Genomic DNA, 26,348 nt, shown 5'->3' on the forward strand with positions numbered 1-26,348 from the left:
ACCTTTTCTGTTCAGGACTCAAGCCATGTGGTCCTGTCCACCAATAAACCATCTTTCCAAGCAGCCTCCATGTCTCCAGTGTCTTTTTCCCCACTTGGAGCCGAACCCAGAAGGACATTTCTTTCATCAACTATTTTTACAAATAACTCAAGGTAGCAAACGTATTCAACAAACTTTCCTCCTCCTATTTTCCCCATAACAGGAACCCTGTGAGGTGGGAGAGAGTACCTGGCCCTAAGTCACACCGAGGTGGCTTTCATGGTATATTCTTGTAAATAGGACTAAACTTTCACCTTAAAAACATAACAGGTGTGTAACATGTGACCAGTTGTTATTTTCAAAATAATGAAATAATTACTTTATTTTTTAAAAAAATAATAATAATAGTAAACAACATTTACAATTCTGTTACTGTTCTTTTCTCATCAGAACATTGCTTGGTGATTTAACAAAAGGATAAAACAGGCAGTAACTGCTGTAAGGAAACATTTTGAAGTTGATATTACTAAATACCTATTATTTTAATAGATCTGATCATTTCAAGCTATCCATTGAAGTTAGAAGTAGCATATGAGGCTCTCCCGGGCACTGTCTCCAGAGAGATCATGTCTAGACTTGCTTAAAACCGTCGTTAATTCTGTTGGGATTGTGCAGTTCACAGACTTTTGTGACTGAATAACAGGGAGCAGGGAAGATTGAGCATCCAGTCAAAATGTGCCACCTGGCAAGTTTGCTCATGATACCTTATAATTACTCTAATGCTTGTTGATCCTCCTGGAAATACTAGATAGACTGCTCCAACCTCCATCTTCAGATGTGTGCAGATTGCAAATTCGGTGCCTCTGAATGGTTATATGAGGGACAGGAAATACCCAGTGCTGAACTGCTTATTTACATAATCCCATTTGGTAAATCATCATTTGTCTCTCTCTCTCTCCCTCCTCCTCCCTCCCCTCCCTCTCCCTCTCCCCCCCCCCTCCCTCTCTCTATTTGTCTCTGACTTTCAGAAATTTTGAAGATCTTTTCATTATTTCAGTGTTTTATAACTCTCTGTTTCCAGGATTAATCCTGTATTAGCCTGAAGGTATTTATGCTGTGCATTCTTTGCCAGCCCTATTTGCTAGCATAACTGATTTTTCTAAGGATATGACCAAAATAAGATCACCTTAGTTTGGTAAACTTAACTTCCACTGATATTTCTGGCTTGATGCTAAATTTTGCTTGTAATTTTTGCTGTCCGAGGTACATGTAATAGCCACATCCAAACCCAAAATTCAAAGGAGTCTAGTTTTTTTAAAAATGTTTTTTTATTATCCAACTTTCACAGCTACGGGTGGTTAGAGGTGGTTAGCATTTACTATGCTGCATTTGATATTAAACTGATGTCCTGATTTTCAAGATCTTCTCCAGTTAATAATTGAAATATGCCCTAGTGATATTCTGCATTTAACTTAGGAGCAGTGTTTTCTGTTTGGTCGATTTTGGAACCAAGGAAGATTAAGTCTTGAATTGATTACTTTGTTTTGATTCTCAATTTTTATCTTGATGTCACTGCAGCCAACTATTATCTTATTTTAATATTCTTGATGTTTAAATGTAGTTCAGTTTTTCACTTTCTAACGACTTTTAGGATATTACTTTATTTTATCTGCTTTACATCCATTTCATTTTCTGTGAGTGACATGGTGCCATCTACTTATCTTAGATTGTTAATATTTTTGCCACCAAATTTTATTCAGATTTGTACTAAGTTAAGATTCCTGAAAACTGTCTAGAATGCAACCCTGCCTCTTAACTTTTCCTATCTTTCTTATTTATGTTATGTTATTGAAAATTTTATATAACATAAAGACATATTTAAAGAAAACAAAAGGAAAGAAAAAAAGTAATGCAAAAAAGAAAAAAGTAAAGTTATGAAATATGACCTCTGATATTCTCTTCATCAGATAATTACAATTTATAATCCCTCCTCTCTCTTAGATGTTTTACAAATCGCTTCAGGATCTCACTTAATCCACATCTTTTTAAATCTTCAAACCCATAAATCATTGTATCGTTTTTTTTCTTCTTCCAGAAAAAGTCCATATAAGATTTCCAGTCTTTTCAGAAAACAAAGTTGTTTTTTTCTCTGATCAAACAGGTTAATTTGTTATCTCATGTTATTTTGACATTTTTACAATCCATTCCACCATTGTGAGAATTTCATTGTTCTTCCATTGTTGAACTTGCTACAAAATTGGTCTGCCATGGTTCATTTGTAATACATTGTCCATAAACTCTAATTTAAAAAGCTCACATTTCTTACTTTGCCTTTGTCCCGCTCTGTTTCTCCAAAAGTTGTTTTGACAGTGGCTTCTTGATTGTTGTAAAACGATTGTGTTAAATGAATCAAATGTTCTCAAATGCCTATTTCTTACAGGTACCTCTATTTTTTCATGTTGAACACAATCAAAAAGACTTTGCTATTGCTGATTATACACACACAAACATTTTTTTTAATGTATTGCTTGTTCTATGATCCAAAAACATTAGTAATGTAGGTTTAAGCGCCTCTTCCTCTTCTAATCTTGAGTAATATCTTGGATAGCTCTCTATCATGATTGAGCCCATTCATTGTTAAATAATTTTACTAATTGGTTTTTCTGCATATCATATTAGATATGTTGTGCCATAATTGGAGTAGACATGCACCCTTCTTCGGGACTGGAATAAACACTGGTGTTTTGCATTCAGTGGTGTCTCTTATTTTTGACATAGTTTCATAGTTGCTGTTGTTGATGTAAGCCAGGGGTGTCAAACTCAATTTCATTGAGGGCTGCGTCAGGGTTGTGCTTGACCTCGGAGGCCAGGGTGGGCATGGCCAGCTCGATGTTCCTTGTGTCAGGAGTGCCTGTGATGGCTTGATCCCTCTGTCAGAGAAAATGGGCTTGTGAGCTCCGTTTTCAGCTGTGACGATCTGCTGCATTTTCGGTCTGTGAAAATGGACCTCGAGGGAGGCCAAGGCTCCATTTTTGCTGTTTCCAGGGCAGCCCTAGGGGCCAGATCTAAGCACCCCAGGGGACACATCCTCCCCCTGAGCCTTGAGTTTGACACCCTGATGTAAGCAGTTGGATGGAAATGTCATCAGTTTCAGGGGCATTTTGGGCAGCAGGGGTTTGGACCTGGAAGACCTGTAAGGTCCCTTCCAGCTCTTTTATTTTGTTATTCAGTGCCTATGTGACTTCATCTTCCAATACATCTGGCTATGCTTTCAGATTTCTAGTTATGTAAAATTTCTAAATGCGTATCTTTCATCTATTTTGTTGTTTCTGGTCATTAATTCTTCCTATGGTTTATGCATTGCATGCTCCATATGCCACTTTTGTTAACTGTATTCCAGCACAAAACTTCCAGAGCTAACAATATCAAGAATTGCACTAGAAAGAGCAATATAGCAGTGATCATTGTGCTGCTTCTTCAATTTGAGCTAATCCCCTCCATGGGATGATGCTCCCCTTTCTTAATCCCAATTTGCACATAAATTTCTCTCGATGCAACAACTCCCAGATAAACTAGTTACTCTCATCTCTCATTTTCCTCCAGAGAAATCTGAATCTCGTATATAAAAGCCCCTTGGCTAGGATCAAGGACCCAAATCTCTTATCTCATAGCTGTTTTGAGGAGATTTACCTCTGTGGGAACCCAGCAGAGGAACCAAATAAGATATTGGCATTAACTACAGTTGTCAGCGTGAGAGAATTGCTGTACTGAGATCTCTTAGTTTAGTTGTGTAATATTTCTTATAGTCTGCAGCTTCTGCTCTGCTCTAAGAGAAGCACTATTCTGTCTTCTTTCACAGAATGTTTTTAAGCAGTGAGAAATAGAAGACAATCTGCAGGAGTGTCAGTCAGGGGACCCTATAAATACGTCTATCAAAATGCTGTGTGTTACATCTTATTTACTCAACCAGATGCTCTCCAGTTAGACTGATGGCTCCTTATTTTGGGACAATGAAAATATGGCATATAAACATTAACAATAAAATAAGCTATCAGAACCCACATTAAGCAATCCCAATAGCTAGTAAAATGGAATGCAGAGTGGCTCAGTGGCTAAGACGCTGGCCTTGTCAATCATAAAGGTCGGCAGTTTGGCAGTTCGAATCCCTAGCACTGCGTAACTGAGTGAGTTCCCGTTACTTCTCCCAGCTTCTGCCAACCTAGCAGTTCGAAAGTATGGAAAAATGCAATAGAAAAATAGGAACCACTTTGTTGGGAAGGTAACAGCATTCCATGCACCCTCATGTCAGCCACATGACCATGGAGATGGCGTCAGACAAAGCTGGCTCTTCGGCTTTGAAATGGAGATGAACACCACCCCCTAGAGTCAGGGACAACTAGCACAAATGTGCAAGGGGAATCTTTACCTTTAAAATGGAATGGGTTGTGTGTTCTTTGTATTTTAGCTTGTTCCTCAGCTATTCCTTTCCCTTTAAGTGATTAGAATTTTTTTTCTATCAGCAGCTGCATTCCTGGTTTCCCTTCCCTGTGAACTTTTCATTCTCCTTTCTTCTCTCCTTTCTTATAATCCTCTGCCTAGAAGTACCCCCCCCAATCTTGTTCTCCTCTTTAACCCAATAATCTACTCCTCTGGGGTCTCATCACTGTTCTCTTTGGCACTTCTCATTAAATGTTTCTTCATTCTTCAGAAAGGGATTACAAGAGAGTAAGCAAGCACAGTGGGAAATATATATTGACAGGAATGCAGTGGTGCTAGCAGTTCCAAGCCCACTGGCAAACAATTGATTGTTCTCCATTGTATGCCTACTTAGTCTCTGTAATTCCTTACACTCTAAACTGTCTAGTCTTTTAAGAGGGTGGGAAATGGGCCAGTCACAGAATAACATGTAGTTCAAATCTCACCAGGCTCAAGGTTGACTCAGCCTTCCATTCTTCTGAGGTGGGTAAAAGGAGGACCCAAATTGTTGGGTGCAATATGCTGACTCTTTAAACCGCTTAGGGAGGGCTGTAAAGCACTGTGAAGTGGTATATAAATCTAAGTGCTATTGCTATTTAGAAATAATAAATTGCCCATCACAGTAGTTCAAAGCCACCTTTCCTGAAATCTTAGAAGTTGACACTGTAATGTTCCATATAGAAGAAAATTAGACCACAATAAAATCCACAACTTAAGTTTATTGAGTCCTGCAAGATTTTATTTCATTCTACATTTTTTTTAAATAACACAAACACAAATGTGGATAGGATGGCAACATTCCACAATATAGATCAGTATCCAGCTCACCTGCCAGCAACAATGACCAGCATGTAGCCTGGCAAAAGGTTTGCCCTCCTGAGAGACGGTTAGGGAGCCAGTCACAAAATAAGATTAAAAATGGGCGGCAAATTAATGCACTTTCCAAAAAGCAAGCAGTAGTAGAAACAGTTACACCAAAAAGCAATCATGCAGGAATAGAACACAGTATTATTATTATTTTTCAAAAATGACATTTCTGAATTTGTTGTTTTTCCACAAGTTCTAACCTTATCGAAAATACAGGCAACACAGAAGAGATAAAATTTTTCATTGTGTTATTTCCAAAATGCGTGTTAGGTTTAAAAATACAAATGGACTCTTCATATTAAGAAGGTGAAATTGATCTTTTTGGACTGTTTCCCCCAACTTTTTTCTATAGTAAATAGTTTTTTTTAAAATGACTTTGTACAGGACTCAGTCTGGTGTGATAATTGTTGGATTGCATTTAAATTGACTATTAAACTAATCCTAGAAAGCTGTAATCCTGACAACTTAACAATGGGTGCAATGTGACGGCTTTTTGTTTTCACAAAAAGGATTCTCTTGCCACTCCATGAAATGTAGAATTGAACAGTAGCCCTCGATGTGACTCCAAACTGTATAGTCATCATAGTTTATTTATTTATAAATGAAATGAAATGATTTCACTCTTCACTTTTGCCCAAGCACACTTTTCAAGCCCAATGGCCAAGAGGTGCCTTGAGTCATGACAAGAAAAAGGCAATAAAAGTACCTTTGGCCCTTAAACTATAAATAGCCAAATCAACATTTTTCCTGATGATCCAATAACTTCATTGGAACTGCGCTATGACAATTCCTTAACAGTCTACTTATTGAAAATGCACTCAGAACCATTAAAATAAATGTTTTTGCAATAATCTGGAAGTTAATCATTCTGCATAAATAAAACAATGAAACATTGTAATAAAACAGGTAAATAACATTTCACTACCACTATAATCACAGCCAATTGATGATCACACTAGCTTTTCAAGTTCTAAACTGCTTAGGCAGTTGAAGGGTTCAGCTATCATTGATAAGACTTTTCCCCCCAACTATAAAAAAAACCTGATACCATGTTACACAGAAACTGTCACCCAATTTCTTCTCTTTCAAGAGACAAGCAGTCACTATGAAGGAATCCTCCATTATTTTGTCTACAGCAAATTTAGAACAATACTAAAAATAATTTTTTTAAAAAATTAGGTGAATGAGAAAATAGGCCTGATTGCAATAATCTTGTGGGGAAATCAGAAATGGGTTTATTTTGTCACACGCAAACACCTATTTCTTGAAAGAGAATGTGGAGTTATGAGGTGTGTGGGTTTTTTTCCTTTGAAGAAGCTACTGTGGATCAGAGGTTTTTTTTCCAAATGAAAGGAAACTGAAGAATGCTATGCAAGTTTCCTGACCTAGGCAAACAAATCTTTGTTTTTTCAGACATAGTAGTCTGCATTCCTACTTATTTCTAGTAACAAAGTACTAAATTCCCAGTAATTATATATTTTACTATATCTCTTCAAGGATGCATCATTGAGATGATGATGGATTCCTTTAAGGCAGTGGTTCCCAAACTTGGCAACTTTAAGACTTGTGGACTTCAACTCCCAGATTTCTGGGAGCAGAGCTGGCTGGAGAATTCTGGGAGTTGAAGTCCACAAGTCTTAAAGTTGCCAAGTTTGGAAACCACTGCTTTAAGGTTATGGTTGAATAGACTTAGCAACTGGCAAGGCAGGCATCACCCATTTCCTGACCAGGAATTTTCTCCGATTGCCTTCCACTTCATGATTCAACTGTTCCCTTCCCAATAAGATGTACTGAGTAGCCGTGGAGCAAACATCTTTTTCTGTTCTTGAGATTTGAGACTTGAATGCTGTAACATAGAATAGAAATAAGCATGCTTGGGCTGCTACTCTTTCAGGTGATTTCTAGAAGGTTAGGTATCGTAGTCTGCGGCAGCCAAAAAGGAACAAAAATATTATAGTCAACTGTCGTCTAGGAGAGTCAAGCTATAATCCCTATCAATTTTTAAGATGCTACCAGACGCTTTCCATGTTTTTTTAAAATAAATACTATGGTCTTTTGATTTGTAAAATCTCACTTGGATGCCTATAAAATTCTCCTGATTCCAAGTGTATATAGCCACAATTTTCCTTCCAATGATGAGCTCTTTACACAAGAAAGGGGAGGGGGGAAATCACTCACTAGCACAAATGAAAGCAATTAGTTTTTAAGTCTATTTTGCACAAGTCAAATTTAAGCTGACCGTTTTTTCCTGAAATTTTATACAAGAAAAACACATCATAAAGTCTCCATGTATAAAACTATGTGATCAAAGATGAACATTCAAGGGAATATTTAAGAAGAAAAGGAATCATCATAGAGTGCCTTAAAATTCAGACATCAAATGCAGACAGGAGAGCTTTGTTTCCTGAAGTAAACAATTGCTATTTTGTTAGATATTGTATTGCTTTATACATACTGTGTTGTTGAAAAAATACTCTCAGTTGGATTTGGACTTAGTCTGCACTATTCCTAAATATACTAGCCTTATTCTGTGGCTCTTATTTTGGGGAAGTGACTTCCATGTCTCCAGAAAATACAAGGAAATATTGTATCAGACATCCTGTTTAAAGCCATAATAGCCAAAACCGAACCAAAAAGTTTTAATTGGAATGAAAAGGAAGTATCAAAATGGAATCCGGAGGAAAGTATGGACACATGGAAGAACAAATGCAGTCTCCATATTCAAAACATTGCTAGAGACTACAGAGAAATGAGCAATTAACTTCAAAGGACTGAATTGCATTCATTCATTGCATATTTTGATGAAAACAATGTTTTTTGTCTAAGTGCATTTGCTACTAAGTTTATTCATTAGAGGTTCTTTTCTTTGAAAAAGTGACATTCGAAGAAAGTGTGTGCTTCATAATCTCTCTCTGTAAAACCCATAGCTTCAATGCAGGAATTTATCGCTAGCAAAGTGACATTTGGGACCACATTTTATATCTGTATTTGTAATCTCAATACAGTACATCATGATAGCAACCTATGTCCTGACCTCGTGCTGACAATACAGATCTATGAATCTTATCTTAAATATTTTCATAGTGCATCCAAGATTCATGCTATATGACACTGCATATGTATAGCAACTGGAGTATCCCATCTAACACATTATTTATTTTGCTGGCATTTCAAATCTCAAGACTGAGTTGTAAGTTTACAGTTCAAAGCACACTTTCTTACGAGTTCCAAAACAACAGTGATTAGGTCTAAAATTCAGTTGTACAATCTTAGCCCCCATTTATATAACAGATGTGAAATTTTCACCACAACCAAATGCCCGTTTACATGTCATTTTCAGTGGCCACTGAAAATGCTTCCCGTGTAACAGTTAAGAGCCAGCTGGACATGGCTTTCTATGTCTCTTCAACAGCTAGTTAGTCATCAAGCCCATCTTAACAATCGCCGGAGTTCAGTTTTTGTCACATGCAATATGTGACTAGTGGAAGATCAGTTGAAAAATATTAAAATGAAAATGAAATTTGATTAGATGATTTCTTGGCATACTTGCTCTTAGCTTGCCATCAACATTTCCCAAAGTTTGTAACGGGCAGGAGCTGGTGAGGCTGGTTGGCTATTTTGCAAAACAGTTTTAAGTGATAATAAATATAATTCCCAGAGCTACCCCACGCAGAAACTATTTTTTAAGAACACTACAGGTAGGTGCACAACGACTACCACTTCTGTTTGGGAGCTCTAAAAAGGCAAAGTGATAGAACTGCTGTTGCTTGGCTTGAACAATGTGGATAAAATCCAGGCAATTTTATGGCAAGTGGGAGGCTTCGATTTGGCAATGAGCCAGGCCAAATAAGCCAATAATAGTCTGTAAGCAAAATGATGAGGCACACCATCAAATGCTCTGCACTGACACAATGAATTTGGCTCCTGACAAGTGTGCAGTTCTGGTTTGCATCTTGGCTTGCTTGTGTTGCTCATCTGTAACCTGCCAGTGAGGATCCTTCGTAAAGTTCCTTTCCACCGAACCAGAAAATGTAACTAAAGTGCAAATAGACTCAGGTTCCTCAATTGTTTCAAATGTTTAGTATTTTATTACTAGTATTGCCATCTTCAACTTGATATCATATGAGACTTGGTGATATTCTTCATTCGGGTGGTATTCTTCAATTCAAAGGCAAGAAGAGAAGAGGGATGCTTATGCCAAATAGAAGAGATTGGAAGCTGTCATGAGTACCATCGTGGTAATATGCAAACATTAGGTAATGTCAAAAATAGTGCATTGAAGAATATCCGATAATCAAAAAAAACAGACCATGTAATCTTTGGATCTTATTGCTTGCAAATAGTCTGAAAATTATCATTATACAAAAATTGTATCAAGTCATTTGTTATTCAGTCTTCACCGAGAACTGCTTCTGTCTTTCCTGCATCTGTAATGAATAATTGAAGAGATGGTTAAATAGCCACGCAACAATGAAATAAACAAATTCATGCACAACCCCTGCACAAAGTTAATCAGCATGAACATTTCATATGCTCTTTGATCATTTTTCTATTTTTTGTTGTAGAATAGTACACATAAAATTATAAAAACAATATAGTGGAAACATTAAACTTTAACACAAACAAAAAAAACCTTCTATCAGGAAAAATAAATCTAACTGTAAGTAAAGCTTAGAATGTGCATTTAATTCCACTTCCAAATTTTCTTCAGAATGCTTGAGCAAAGAGAATTTTAATTTAAGACTGAAAAGAGTCAGTTCTATCATCTTTGAGAAGATACCCTTCTGTTCAATGACATCACAGAAAGGATTTATTTTTGTACACATGTAGCATTTCTCTGAACAAAGATACGTAGAGAAGAATTTCCTGTGAAGTTCTTAGTAAAGGAAGAATGGTATGAAAGGCATTCTCTGAGATATTGAATTGATTGTTGTCACCAGGGGCCTGGGGTTATTACTATTTATTATTTTTATACTGGTTTTTTAAATCTTTGTAAGCCAGGAGGAATCACTGAGGTGGGTAGCTACATACATTTTCTTAAATAAAATAAATAAATATTTGAGTCCCAGCCATTTAGGCCTGACACAGGCATAGAACAGCCTACAGAAACTTGTTTCCACGTGTAGCTTGAATTTCTGGACTGGGCAAGGTGTTTTCTATGTAATTAATTCTGTGACATCAGAACACAGTAGAATGTGTTCTTGGAATTCATGAGAGTTAAAAATAAATTCTCATACCAACTAAATTCCTGAATTTCTTTTTGGCTTCTGCTCTTTCCTCTGCATCGAAATACCATACAGTCATTGCATACCTACAAAGAGAGAAAAATCCATGATCCATTACATTGAGGTTTCTTTATATCTTTGGAAACTCACAGATTTATTATGTTGCAATAGTTTCAAATATGAAGACAGTCAGATAGTTACTAAATTATTTTCTTCATTTTGGCACCTTCAGCTGTGCTGGAAAGGCAACTTCCGTTAGTTCCAACCAGTAATGCAAGACTAACCAAACTAGAGGGCATTAGTTTGGGAGAAACTGTTGTGAAATTTGTACATTCTCCTAAAATTCCATGTCTTGCTTACGGTACATGTTTATTATGAAAAGGGACATCAGCAGAAAGAAGCACATGGGCAAAGATCTTAATACATTCTCTACCCAGGGTATGAACAATGACTGAGAAAACATCAGCAGTTCAGATGCAGTAATGCTGGAGGTTGTGGGTGCTTGTGACAAAGAGAAAAAATGTCTGAATTCCAAGAAAGGCATTACTTGCAATTGCTAATATGAATCAAAACATACCTATCAAAAATTTTACCAAGTTTGAATTGATGGGGGAAATAATCTCTCAAATGGTTTGTGTGTGCATGCACATGTGTATAGGTAGGTCCTTTAAACGAGGCTGAATATCTGGCACACAGAACTAGAGGGCAGAAACGCCTATTGAGCCAAGAAATTAACATTAATTTGCATAACTGCATACGTCTTTCTTTCTGTTCAGTCATGTCTGATTCTTTGAAATTGCCTGGGCAAGTCCCTGCAGCTTTCATGGCAAGGTTTTTTTGGAAGTGGTTTGCCATTGCCTTCTTCCTAGGGCTGAGAGAAAGTGCCTGGCTCAAATTCACACAATTTGGTTTTGTGCCCAAGGCTGGATTAGAACTGTAAATGACTCCCAATTCCTGGGCTGAAGCTTTAATCACTACCTCAGACTGGCTCTTAACTGCATACTGTGTATATACATAGTAAATACCATTCAGTAGATATTTAATACAGAGTTAAAAATGAAAAATGTGATTAATTCCTTTTAAATGAAGTGATTAGAAAAATGCAAGAATAAAAGAGCACACTTCCATATCAAAAGTGTTACTACATAATAGATGATTTTCTCCAATATAATTCCCAAATTATATGACTTAACCAGAATATTGTTCCTGTCATCCAGCAAGTTTAAGAATTCATATTTCAGAAGTCTACTGGATTCACAGATCCTTCCTGAATCTGCTACCTGAAATCATTTTATTGACAATGCTGGAATTGTACATCTAGCTATATATGCAATATCTCACTGAGCAAGAGTCTGATCTCCTGTATAATTTATCTTTAAAACCCACACCTAAGGTCTTTACCTTGTTGCATAGGAAGGCTGCACTTCATGTGGGTTTCTTCGGTCTGACCAAAAAAAGTAATCTGTCAAAGATGGGCTCAACATCAGCTACATAGGACCTGCCTTCGGGGAATATTCGTAGGATCCCCCCATGCAGCTTAAACAGAAAAAAAAAGAAAAACATTTTTGATTAGACAGGATAAGCAGATCTTAAAACAGCTTATTTTGTATATACGTGCATTAAAAAAAATAAGCCAGAGATTTACTGGGGACCCCACTGGACATGAATGGGGAAGATGAAGAACTCATCTGCTGATGGCAATAACAACAGCACTTAAGACTTATATGTACCGCTTCACAGTGCTTTACAACCCTAAGTGGTTTTCAGCATATTGCCCCCAACAATCTGGGTCCTCATTTTACTGACCTCAGAAGGATGGAAGGCTGAGTCAACCTTGAGATGCTCAGAATCGAAGTTCTGGTATGAGCACTGAGCTAGTCTGCAACCACTGCGCCACCATGGTTCATGATTAAAAATTTGCCAAAGCCATAGAGGCTCCTTCCTCTCATCTTCGTTCAATGGAAGAACATAATTAACCCATAATCCCAGGGCTGACCTAAGTATGTACCATTTGTGTTGCAGTTCCTGAAGGGTCTTTGGATATAATAGTTTAAACTCCTGCCACTTTGTTCTATTATAAAGGTGGACATTTTGACTGATGTGCCTGGAGACATCTAGCACCAATTTAGGTGTACCTCTGCCAGCTGAGAAGCACAGCTTCCTAAACTCATCCTTCCAGAAAGGGGGCAGTTTCATCATTTGTGAAATATTAATGGGAATATTAATGGGTAATAAATGGGTTAGCTTGAAGCGCTGATCACTTCTTTCCGCTGATACTTATATTTATTGGAATCCCAATAAATATAAGTAAATGAATGTACTTTTTTTTAAAAAGGGAAATCATGTCTAAGGGCATGATCGCTGTTAAACATAAAGCAAGTAAAAAGTAATATAGAGATAATACAATTCTTTAAAACTGCTTTTTTACTTAGCCAAATTAATTTGTTCTTTGTGTTTATTGAACAAATCTGAAAATGAATCAAGTATTAATGAGGTGGGTGGGGGGAACAATACTCCTTTTCTCAAGGCTTTCTGGCCCTGATTTTGTCTGGTTTTCCACAACAGACCTGCTCCACTCTTTTTTTTAAATTTTGACATACTTCTCGCTATTACATCCAGATGGAAAATTCCATCCCCAAGCTTGTTTTTTGTGTGTGTTTGTGCTTAAAAATATGTTTAAGCAAATAATATATGTATGTGGCTGATATATATAATATATATATATATATATATATTATATGTATATATATGTATATGTATATGTATATGTATATGTATATGTATATGATATGTATATGTATATGTATATGTATATGTATATGTGTGTATGTATGTATGTGTATGTATGTGTGTGTGTATATATATTAGATTTTTACAACCCCTGGTAAGCCCCAATTATGGGAGGAAGCTAACTGCTTCCATCATCTGTCAATCGGCTCGTCACAAGAGTCCATCACGACAGAAACCCAATATTTTTACTGTATAGCTTGAAATAGATCTATACTAGTCTCCCTTTATTTATTTATCAGCACAAATAAAAAAACACACACAAAATATATATAGTATTTGTGCAAAAGGCAACAGTATAATTGGGTTTCTGTCTGGATCATCTCTTGTGACAAGCTGATGGACAGAGAATGGAAGTAGTGAACTTCCTCCCATATTTGGGCATACCAGGGGTTGTGACTTTAAAATATATATGTATGTATGTGTGTGTGTGTGTTTTATTTGTGCTGTAAATAAATAAAGGAGACTAGTATAAATCTATTTCAAGCTAGTATAGATCTATTTCAAGCTAGCTTGAAATAGATCTATACTAGTCTCCCTTTATTTATCAGCACAAATAAAACACAAATATACAAAGGCAACAGTAAAATATTGGGTTTCTGTCGTGATGGACTCTTGTCACGACCCGATTGACATATGATGGAAGCAGTTAGCTTCCTCCCATAATTGGGGCTTACCAGGGGTTGTGACACTAAACATATATATACATGTATATGTATATGTATATATACATACATACAGTATATGCAAAATATTTAAAGAAATAGAAAAAGAAAGTTGTACTTTCTGCTGGGATAGACTTCAAACCCTTATCTGATTTCTTAATCGCATGGTAATAACACCAAAGAGGGATCTGGGAATTAGTATTTTGTTCTGTCTTTTCAGAAGTAGGCACCATATCTGACTTCATAAAACTGTGTGTTCCAATTTATTTAAATGTAAACATTTAATTTGTTACAGCAATTAAAAATGTGCAGAATCCCTTGACAATTCTTCAGAGAACACTTTACTTAGCATTTATCTTTTTTTAAAATAAAAAGCTCTAAGATTCCTGATACCTTTTAGTGTTAGTGGAAAGCAGTATCCAAGGATGCTGCACAATCAACAAGTAATCATTGTATTATCTTGTCTGTAATGTTGACTGAGACAGAATGTCATATTTCAAGTCATATTTCAGTGGTTGAGGGGAATCTTAAACCTGGTTGTTACCATGTTTATTTCAGATTATGCCAAAAGCACTTTAGGCAAAATAACAAAATTTCAAATTTAACTGTCTCCCTTTCTATTTAAAACTTTATCAGATCAAAATCGTATTAAGTTTTGAGATGCCGATATTATGTTTGCTGCTATGATCAAACTCCTAGACTATTTTGCTCCTTTCTTTTTCTTAATCCAGAATGAAGGATGCCTCACTGAGTGTTTTTTTTCTCTCCTGCTGTTGCAAAAATGTTTCTTTAACTTTCACATCATTTTATCCAAATGTATTTAAGAAAGTGGGGTTTCGGTCAAACCCAGGATCCTTAAAGGCTCTACTGTGGCTATGAGCTAGATTACTCTCTCCCAGCCGCTCAACTCATGAGTTGACCACAAGGATCTTAAAATCCTATGGACTTCTCCAGAGAAGTGCATGTGGACAATCTCTAGGTCATTCCTTATCTGGAGAGGCTCCATTGGCCTGGACTAGTTAACTGGCCACAGGCAGCACTGTAACAGAGTCTTCACTCCCTTGGAGATGTCTAGTGTGCCAGCCTTCACCCAGAACCCCAGATCTAATAGAACACTACTGTAACGCAACTCTATGCATGCCATGTTGACAGTGAGGTTTGCAGCTAGATTGTTATTATAATCAATTTTACATCTTTCTTATCCAGGTGGCATCTGTGGTCTTTTATGACAAGTAAGCATTGGCTTACCACCAAATACATATTCATCAGAGGGCTGCAGTTAAAGAGTTCTTCCAGCATAGTTATTACATTGGCATTAATTAGAGGTTTAGAGGTTTATTGGGATTTATATGCCGCCCTTTTCCCTGAGGGGACTCAGGGCGGCTTACAACCACAGGGAGGGGAAGTGCAAGGTCAAAACAAACAATTAGTGAACAAAAGAAAAATGATAAAACACAACTTTCATTCAGCAATCAAACACTCGGGCGGGTGATTGGAAACCTATTCCCAGGCCTGCTGGGAGAGCCAGATCTTGAGGGCTGCGCGGAAGGTCTGGATCGTGGTGAGGGTGCGGATCTCCATGGGGAGCTCGTTCCATAGGGTCGGGGCAGCAGCAGAGAAGGCTCCTCCGTGTGGTCGCCAGTCGGCATTGACCGGCTGATGGAATTCGGAGGAGGCCTAGTCTGTGCGATCTAATTGGTCGGTTTAGGGAGGTAATCGGCAGAAGGCGGTCTCTCAAGTACCCAGATCCACTACCATGGAGTGCTTTAAAGGTGGTCATTAGTATCCTGAAGCGCACCCGGAGACCAACAGGTAGCCAGTGCAGCTCGCGGAGGACAGATGTAACGGGCGAACCGAGGTGCGCCCACTATCACTCGCGCGGCTGCATTTTGGACTAGCTGTAGTCGCCGGATGCACTTCAGGGGCAGCCCCATGTAGAGCCCATTGCAGTATTCCAGTCTGGAGATCACAAGGGCTCGAGTGACTGTTGTGAGGGCCCCCCGATCTAGGTAGGGCCGCAACTGGCGGACACGGCGAACCTGGGCAAATGCCCCCCTGGTCACAGCTGACAGCTGGTGGTCAAAAGTCAGCTGTGGATCCAGGAGGACTCCTAAGTTGCGGACCCTATCTGAGGGGTATAAAATTTGACCCCCAGCCTAAGCGTTGGTGTATTAGCCAAATTATTGGGGGGAAACACAACAGCCACTCGGTTTTATCCGGGTTGAGCACCAGTTTGTTAGCACTCATCCAGTCCTTAACGGCCTCCAGACCCTGGTTCATCACGTCCACCGCTTCATTGAGTTGGCACGGGGCGGACAGATACAATTGCGTATCGTCCTGTATTAATGTACAGAGTTTTAAAACATATAAATAATTTTCTTTACTATTTGGATGCCTCCATATGGTAAGAATTGTTCCTGTGTTGTCTATTCATTTTGGGGTATTTTTTAGAGGAAGAGGAAAGGATTGTTTTTATTTTCCACTCTGAGAAAAAGTCTATCTCAGTGTCATAATGAAAATAATGCTCAAGTGTTCCTAGGCATCCACAAGAATTGGACATGGTTTGAAGTGGGCAATCTTCTAGATTCAGGGCTTTGAGTAGCTGAAAACCCGATGCTTTTGACAGTTAGCAAACCTTAAGGCAGAATGTCAACTTGCTTTTCTTTAAATATATCACAGCAAACAGCCTCTAAGCTCCCCCACACACGTGTTAACAACACAAGGCTTTTTATGAGGCCAAGGCATGGCAAACAGACAGAGAAGTTTTCATGATCTTATACTGTACGTAGGGCAAAATCAAACAAATATCCTTTTTCCAAGGCAGCTTTACATGGGACAAAAACAAACGACGGCCACAGCTGAACCTGCCAATCTTCAACTACCTCAGTTGTCAGAATCCATTCATTCCTTTACAGGCACCCATTTGTTTTCATCAAACTAAATCCTTTGTTACCTGTATCTTTAAATAGTGACAGTCATGCCAACGGCTCAAAAATCCTAAGCTGCTCCCATCTTCAATAAGCTGTCTATCCAATTGAAATTAAAAAATAATGCAACCTGAATGGATTTATCTTCACATCTCAGCTACCCAGAAGCAATGGCGGTATTGTATTCAGAAATTTCATGGTAGTTCATAAAAAATGGAAGAGCAAGAAAACAGCTATGTGGAGAAGCACTGTTTCTGGAGTAGATTCCTTTGAGTCTGCATCTCAACAACATGTGAGGAGTTACATACCTTTGAATCCCAGTTCTTGTTCAGGTAATAAATGCAGGTGATACATCGCCCATCTCCATTGGGATTGTCCACATGACGCACAAGCCAGTTCCATTCCCAGGATAGCAAGCTACCATAGCCTGGAAGGTGATATAAGAATAGAAAGAAAGATGCTTAGTATTTTTTTCCTAGTATTTGGCAATTTTAAAATTTTCTCTGTTAGCTTTTCAGATGCAAATCAAATACAATTTTAAATTGTCTGTCTTAGAACTGAACAGTTGTAGGTGCTGTTAAGTTTAGTCAGTTATATTATATTCTTCAAAGTAATTCTTCTCCTACAGAACAGCTTTTAACAGTGCTTTTTTTTCCTCCTAGGGAAGACATGATAGCACTGTTCCAATATCTCAGGGATTGCCACAAAGAAGAGGGAGTCAAAGGTACCTGAGGGTAGAACAAGAAGCAATGGGTGGAAATTAATCAAGGAAAGAAGCAACTTAGAACTGAGGAGAAATTTCCTGACAGTTAGAACAATTAATCAGTGGAACAGCTTGCCTCCAGAAGTCGTGAATGCCCCAACACTGGAAGTCTTTAAGCAGATGTTGGATAGCCATTTGTCTGAAACGGTATAGGGTTTACTGCCTAGGCAGGGGTTTGGACTAGAAGACCTCGAAGGTCCCGTCCAACTCTGCTATTGTCTTATTATTGTATTAAGGAGGAATGCTCCAGTGAAGAGGATATTAAATCTTCTTTGATCTGATTCCTTAGCAAATGCAGGTTGGAAGTTAGAAGCTGATATTAACAATCAGTAAAGAAATTGTGGAGGCTCTGAATAATTTTTAAAATGCAGCTTTATTTTTGCTTTATTTTATTAACTTATTTGATCAATGTACATGGCTGCTTATCTGGCAGCTTAGCAACTGTTTAAGAATAGTTGTCCACCACAAGTCTGAAATGAAACAATTAAGATATGACATAAGGGAACATGTTGGAACATGATCTTAAGGTTCATTCCATTCCTACTGGACATAACTGAGAAATATATGTAGCATATCTTCCCTCTACCACAAAACATGAGCATCTTTACAAATGTGGTTTTGAATCTGAATGGAATAGCCTTTGCTACACTAGTTATCTTTCCTGGACATTTTTACATTTATTTCAGATTTAAATTATTTTGCAGAAAAGATTGTATCTCACTAAAGTGCCCTGCCTCAACTGGGTACCTTTGAAATGTCTTGGTATTACAAATACTGTAATTGTAACCCTAATCAGTTCCTACACTTTTGGAAATTAGTTGAACAGGGAAGCCAGTACCAGGAAACTTTGCTGATCAAGCTTAGTTAAAATGAATGGTAAACAGCAAACAATAAAGCTTTCATTTCACTGAACCAGTACAGGAAAACACGTGCTTTAAAGAAGTATCCTTAAGTTTGTAGAAAAGTGTGAATACCACTTTTTTGGGTACCGTAATTCAGGCTTTCTCCTCTATATTCCAGTGGTGGGTTGCCAATTTTTTTACTACCCGTTCAGGTGCACTCCTTTATGCGCTCCCACTTGTGCCACTTCTGCGCATGCACAGAAGCATCTGTCCAGGTGGGCGGAGCCTCCCGCTGCGGCTACTACCGGTTTGCCAGATCCGGGATGAACCGGCAACAACCCACCTCTGCTATATTTCCATTAAATTAATAAAATCCATTTTCCACCTCTCAGGATGTTTGTATCTAATGCCTTGATGAAAGTGAAACTTAAATATTGTGCACAGATGTTTCATTTCTTGTCAATACTATGGACAAGAGGACCCCCCCCCCCTGTCAAGGCTTGAACCCCAGAATTAGCCATCCATATTTCAGAAGTAATTTCTTCTTTTAATATTTTTATGCCTGCTCATAAAACCATCCTCATTTCGTGGAATTAATCAGAAGACAAAGATGACTGCTACAGATGTGAGCGAAAGCATATTTAGTACTGGTTATGGAGGAAACGGGCTCTTCACAGTACATACTCATTTATTCTGGTTTTTTTAAGACAACTAGAACCATGTCAGAGGCCTAAGGCTGCCATTCCTGATTATAGTAATCACAACCATTACCATTTAATGGAACCCAAAGCTCTATGGCCTGAGGAGGCAGATTTTAGTAGTCACAGCAGCATATTCCTCAACTCATTTTTCTTTTAGAGACAAATGGCATTACAGCATAAAACCACAGTCTGATGACAAGGCTATGAAAAAAAAAATTTGGTGGGACAGTAAAAGAAATCATCATTCACAATGGCTCGGAATTACTAAAACTGAACTGACACATCGCTGTAGGGCAACAAACTAGGGAAGATCTCGTTCTTCCTTCCCCCTTCCAAAGAAAAACCCAACAGAGTACTAGTTAGGCATTTTAAAAAATATTTTGTTAATTACCACCAAAGACCATTTTACATTGCAAAGAAAGACAAAACAAAAAATTACTTCAACAAATCATCTGTCATACCCATTTCAGAAACCTAGACTTAATGTAACTTTTCTTTTTTTTAAAAAAAGTGCCCTTTTTCATGGAAAGCAGAGAGAATTAACAGCTCTTAGAAGTTAAAAATGGAAAGAAAGATTACAAATCCAATTGTTCATCTGCTTCACATCTTTTTTTCCTCACAAGAACTCCAATCCACCATTTACCACATGCCCTTGTGCATTTTCCCAAATTAATAAATATTTGGCTCTGTAAATTTTTACTGATCCAAATATTTATTGAAGGACAAGGCTTCAAGTCATTTTTCTTCTAACCTCACCACCAACTGTAAACATGTGTGCGGATTAAGATTTGGATGCAATATGTAACTTGGGCAAAGGTTAAATCAGAAAGGTAACCTATAAATAAGAGCTACCTGTTTTAAGGCAGGGATTGGCCCTCTTAGAATATGTGAACTTTTGTTCTTTCTGAAAATGATGCATGCAATCTCTCTGCAGATTAGAAGGCTGAATGGAGCTGGTGTAGTATAATTATTAAAGCAGAAATAAGAAATCTAAAATCCCTCAGTGATCATTAGAATGAAGAAGCAGTGGGTGCGGCTTCGGTGTTCCCCAATCCAGGGAGTAACGGACCATCATTTCTATAATATAGATCAGGTCTTTGCACAGGCTCTTCAGGTCCCCACTGTGGATTGCGCCTGTGGTGGAACTGGCAACCTCCTCGACCATAGTGTCGGGCAATGCTGCTGATAAGCTTAAGGCCTTAGAGTTGGCGGGCAGAGCTTACCTTACGTAAGAATTTCCAAGCCTCTGCGTGGGCCTTAAAGTGGGCAGCAGCGGCTTCCTATGTCAATTGTGCCACAGTCCTATGGTGCGCCAATTACGGGACCCGTATCCCGGTGTCTGATGAACCCCTTCTGCAGGATATCACTAAGATCATGCCCGTCACCGAGTTCTCTGCTGATGCTATCATCTCGAGCCCTGTCACCATCAACAGCCAGTTTTCTACTGGAGGCCAGCCTCATCTGGGCTGGAATTATTCCAGCTGTAAGTTTGATATCTTCTTTCTATAAGTCCTAGCAGATCCAAAAAATCTCTCTTTAAACCTCCATCCAAATTTAAGGAGGTTTAAGGAAATTAATATAATTTCAGTACTCCTTTTTGCTCTCATTTTTACACTGAACTATACTTGGTGAAAGTAGACATTCATGTGTAGAACATTTTTCTGTTCGGATGGGAAATTTTTCTTCAAAGATTAGGAAACAGAGCATGAGTAAGTCCTTAAGTAGCTCTTCAGCTTTCAGATGCTTCAATTTTTCCACTTCATAATGTCTGGGACTAAAATTTCAGACTTGAAAGGAATGTTGGTCCTTACCTGAACGATAGTTTCTCTGTGTGATATGGGAGAGGGGCTACTCGTGGGTATGGGAAGCACCAAGTTGGGAAACACCAAGTCCTGAGGCAATGAAGATGGAGTTCACCTTAGGTGCGAATGCTGGATCCACCCTGAGAATCACTCTGTCCGCATGGAAGGTACACAGATCCTGTCACATGGAAAGAGCTGCCAACTGCGAGATCTGGTGGGCCGGAAGTGGATTGCCACCAAAAATAGACTTTCTGCACAGGAAGAGTAGGGAAGTGGCTCGCAGTGGCTTGAGACGGAGCCTGGGTGAGTGCCTAAAGAACAAGAGGCAGGTCCCAAGAAGGCTAGCGATGCACGGTGAGTGGATGCAGGTTAGTAGTGCCTTTCAGGAACTGTCGAATGAGCGGTTCGGAGGTCAGGAGATCTGTCAAGGCGACCTGCAACTGAGGGTATTGGGCGCCAACCCGGCCGCCAACCTGTTCTGCAGAAATTGAAGAATGTGGCACGTCTGAGCTTAGAGGGGAGTTATCTTCTTGGGCTGGCACCAAGTACAAAAGGCCTTCCAAGTGTAGTCATAGATACGAATGGTAGCCGGTCTCCTGGCTGCTTGGACTGTCCAAATGACATCTGGTGACAAGTCCTTAGTCATCATTGAATGCCACTCAACCTCCATGCTGTCAACTTGATCCACTGTGGGTCCGGATGTGACATGGTCCCTTGGAAGAGAGACATGTTGGAGAGGAGATCCTCCATGGGGGAGCGGCAGGAGACAGGACAGAGACAGGAGATCCGCAAACCGTAGGTGACACAGCCAGTGAAGCACTAGGAGGATTACTCCGCCCTCTCTCCAACAGTTTCCTAATGACCTGCAGGATCAGGGGAAACGGAGGGAAGGCATAAAGAAGGCCCTGCGGCCAGCAACATCTCAGGGCATCCCTCTCAACCCCGAGGTTGACAACGGGGACTGCGAACCATCTGGTCAGCTCTCTGAAGTGGGTTGCATGGAGTTCCCACTCGGCCTCATCTACCTGTGATCAGCTAAGCCAATCTGCCATGATGTTGTCTGTGCCAGCGATGTGCTCTGCTTGCATGGAAAGGTGAGTCTCAGCCCAGGACAGCAGCTGTTGAGCCTCCTTCATAAGCCGCTTGGACCAGGTTCCGCCCTGCCGGTTGACAAGGCCTTCACTATCATGTTGTCCATCAGGATTAACATGTGCTGTCCATCCACTGACTGCTGGAAACACAGAAGCCCAGGAGAATTGCTTTCAGCTCCAGAAAATTGATTGTTCATTGTTTTTTCCGTGTGTCCACTGACCCTGTGCCACTTCTGTGTCGGAATGGGCCCCCCATCCCAGCAAGCTGGCGTCGGTGGTGATGGTCACCCAGCATGGTTCTCGGAACAAGCAACCCTTTGTTATGGCCAAGGCTAGCTCCCGGACGCTCTGCTGGCGGTCCCCTGACAGCAAGACCTGACAGGTGTCTATGAGGGTGCACAGGTGAAGTAGGCATTTGATTGGGACTAGGTGGCTTTTGGATAAGTTAATTGAGAAGCCATGGTTTCCAGAACCTCTACGGTTTCCTGCAGATTCCTGTGGCCTGGTCCTTGGACCAGGAAAACAAGAGAAGGTTGTCTAGGTAGCACATAATCCATATGGGGCAGGTCCATAGGTGGGCCGCCAAGGCTGCCAGCAGCTTGGTGAAGAACCTGGGCGTGGACGAGAGTCAAATGGGAGAGCCTGATATTGGTAGTGGCACCCCCGACAGTAAAAGCGTAGGAACCACTGGTGTTCTAGATGGACCGAGACATGGAGATAGGCCTCCGTCAGATCTCTCGAGGTCTGGAAGTCATCCCTGTGGACGCCCTCCAAGATGATCATCTGTTGTGGCCCAGCAGGATCCGGTTGAGTTGCTTATGGACTCGGATAGTGAGGAACCATATGAGTCTGCTAGGGAAGATGTGGAGGACCCTGGGCAGGGTTCAGACTCAGAGCAGGGACCAGAGAGGCTGGTTGGCCACCAGGAGGCGCCTAAGGCATGGAGCAGTGGGGAGGATCAAAGGCAGTTTGTCCCTGATGCAAGATTAAGAAGGGCGAGAAAGGGAAGCAGCAGCTCCAGTGGCAGACTCATAGACAATGATTAAGCCCAGGTGGTTGTGCTTGGCCCCTCCCAAGAGAGTATGTAAATGGAGAAGTTGGGATGGGGCATTTGCAGGAAACAACCGTTTGAAAAAGTATTGGAAAACTCTGTCTGTCTTGTATTCCGTATCTGTTGGATTTGGGTTGCTGCCAACTATTCTTGCATGTGAGTTTTGTCTGGGCCTTCAGCCAAAGGAGTCGATAACTCCGTGATTGTGTGGCAAACAGCCAAGCCTGTGTCTGGGTGATTCGCAGGCCAGAGGGTCAGAACAGTCATCAATGAATGCATCTTGAACAGCCGGTAGACAATATGGCAGTTTAAGGCCTTGAGGTCGAGGATCGCCCTCCAACCCCCGAAGCCTTTGGGACGATGAACAAAAGGAAGTAATACCCCTGTCCCTGTTGTTCCTCCAGCATCGGCCGAATGCCCTGGATGTCTAAGAGGTGCTGAATTGCCTGATCTACCAGGCTTCTCTTTTCCTGGTCCTGGGATACAGGAAAGAGGAGGAAACACTTCGGGGGGGTAGAAGATAAATTCTAGGGAAAGGCCAGTTTTCACCATCTCCCTGACCCAGGTGTCCGTCATGACTTCCTCCCATCGGTCGGCAAAGAAGGCAAATCGACTGCTGATGGAAAGGTTCCTGTCTTAGTCACTTACGACACTTACGTCTGTCGAAGGAACGGGAAGTTCCTGAACCTCGGAAGGGTTTCCTGGAAGGGGGGAATCGCTGTTATCCTCTACCTGTCTTGTCCTGCTGCTGTTGGAGACCCTGACATTCTGAGTACTGTCTGGCCAGACGGGAGAAACAATATCCCCCATCCAGGATCTGAAAGGACGACTTGCAGCGATAAGGAGCAGCCCGATTTTCAGTCCTGCAGAAGACGGAGGGGATAATTTTTCTCTTATCCTTAGATTTGACAAGATTGAGCTGAAGGGGCCCCCAAACAGTTTATCCCCCACAAAAGGTTCACCTATGTGTAAGCCAGATGACTAAAGACTTCTTGACGGCAACCTGTCTAATATTTTAAATTAATAGCAGCTATTTATAATATGTTGACCCTGGTTCTTGGTATTCATTCTTGGCTTACAATTTAATAGTGATTTTTAGTCTTTTCAAACAATATAATATATTTGGTTATCCAGAAGTAACAAATGATATACAGGGAGTCTTCAACTTATAACCATTAATTTAGTTACCATTTAAAGTTACAACAGCACTGAAAAAAGTGATTACAGCCAGTACTCACACTTATGACTGTGGCAGCATCCCCATGGCCATGTGATCAAAATTGAGATGCTTAGCAACAGGCATGCATTTAAAATGACTGTGGCATCCCAGGGTCAAGTGATTTCCATCTGCGACTTACCTAGCTAGCTTTCAACAAGCAAAGTGCACAAGGAAAGCCAGATTCGTTTAATGACTGCACGATTCATAATGACTACAGTGATTTGCTTAACAACTGTAGCAAGAAAAGGTCATAAAATTGGGTGACTCATTTAACAACCACCTTGCTTAGCAACAGAAATTCTGGTCCCATTTGTGGTCATAAATCAAAGACCTACAGGAAAATGACAACCTCTGTGACATTTTAAAAATCCCTTGTCTATTCATCTGTATTTTGCCTTTTCAATCCCTTGTTTTTTATAATTGTTTATGCAATTTATTTAATAACTAATATTTTTTTAAAAATAACCACTAGTGTTATGAATGAACAGACCAATTAGTCAATTTCTGTTTCATTTCCCAACAATCTGGCTATCACACTCAAAGTGGATCCCTATTATAGGTAGTCCTCAACTTACAACAGTTCATTTAGTGACCATTCAAAGTTAGAACGGCACTGAAAAAATTGACTTGTGATTGTTTTTTCACACTAACAACTAGTGCAGCGTCCCCATGGTCACATGACCAAAATTCAGATGCTTGGCAACTGGATCATATATATCAAAGAAAGGCGAATTCTGCCTGTCTTTTTCTGCTACCTATTAAAAAATGTTTTCAGTCTTGTGTTAGTTCTAGCAGTGGGGTCTAGTTTACCATTGTACTTCATTTCATTATAGGCCTACACTGTCACATTACTTGGCTTTTAACCAATGAAATTGATGAGAGTTCTGCCATTTTCCTCTTTTATCATAAAATAAAGAACAAAACTGTGCTGCATTTTTTTTCTGATTAAGGAAGGGTGAAGAAAAATGTCAGGAACTATGTTGAACCTAGTTCAAAGAAAACTATGGGTCATCACCTGGCCAAAGTATAGGAAGCTACTGAAATACAGAAAGGATTTTTGAAAACCAACTTCATTTCCAGTTGATTTACTTATAGGAGTCCAGCAGTTGAAGGATGCAGTGTGGAAAATTCATTAGAATGAATTTCGACTGTGGATTTCGGCTGATGGAATTTATATTTTAAAAACAGGAACCTTTGAAATAAAAGGTTTAGCACCTCTAAGAAAAACAGTCTACTTGTAATTCTGTATTACTTAACATTACCTATAACAGCTCTATAACAAATGGTTATAGCTATTCACCCTTTTTCTGTCTTCAACCATATTGCTCAAACAGGAATTTTAATAAACTCTAAAGCATGCAACTATTCTAAAAAATTAAATTGGTCTAAATAAAGATATCACCACTACGTATTTTTCATTCTGATTCTTGTCATACATACTAGGTAAGACTAGAAATCTGGTTCAGAATGAGTTGGCACAACGTTTTATTTGGTTCACCAGTCATGGGATCAGATATTTTAATGGTTGTTCCAGGTGGCCTCCAGGAAATACAAAAGGTCTTGAGAAAGACACATTTACAACTGGTGAATTATTAACGCTGATCACAGTATATAAATCTCTACAGGAATTTTCTCATACCCCACAATGTGTACCAGACTAACTTATGATTTGGGGTGGGGGTAATGAATGGGGAGGACATTGGTCACACTAGTTTGGAAGCAAAGGTACCCTTGATCACAAGGGCCAGATCAAAATCAAATTAAATTTTACATTATGAAAGAGGAGGGAGGAAGTCACATGCAAAATTTGCCTATCAACCACTCTATCTTCTTGGTTTGGCAGAATTATACTGCAAGACTGAGGGTTAATTTTGAAGGTATAAATTAATGAAATACATAAATAAAAGCCTGCAATCCCCATTGTAAAACATTCTGTCAAAACAGGCTGCATTT

The 26,348-nt window shown here is 39.5% G+C and overlaps 1 protein-coding gene across 1 annotated transcript in view; it reads right to left on the reverse strand.

Annotated features, from left to right (window-relative positions):
• Positions 1 to 5,652: 5,652 nt before the first annotated feature.
• The window catches only part of EGLN3 (egl-9 family hypoxia inducible factor 3), a 38,681-nt gene continuing 17,985 nt past the window's right edge, over positions 5,653 to 26,348 (reverse strand). The window contains 6 exon segments of the mRNA XM_032230619.1: positions 5,653 to 9,749; positions 10,560 to 10,633; positions 11,949 to 12,005; positions 12,007 to 12,083; positions 17,235 to 17,317; positions 17,320 to 17,353. Coding sequence (XP_032086510.1) covers positions 9,712 to 9,749; positions 10,560 to 10,633; positions 11,949 to 12,005; positions 12,007 to 12,083; positions 17,235 to 17,317; positions 17,320 to 17,353 — 363 coding nt within the window. The 3' untranslated portion in view covers positions 5,653 to 9,711.

Source organism: Thamnophis elegans, chromosome 1 (assembly GCF_009769535.1).
Source record: "Thamnophis elegans isolate rThaEle1 chromosome 1, rThaEle1.pri, whole genome shotgun sequence".
Taxonomy (NCBI): Eukaryota; Metazoa; Chordata; class Lepidosauria; order Squamata; family Colubridae; genus Thamnophis; species Thamnophis elegans.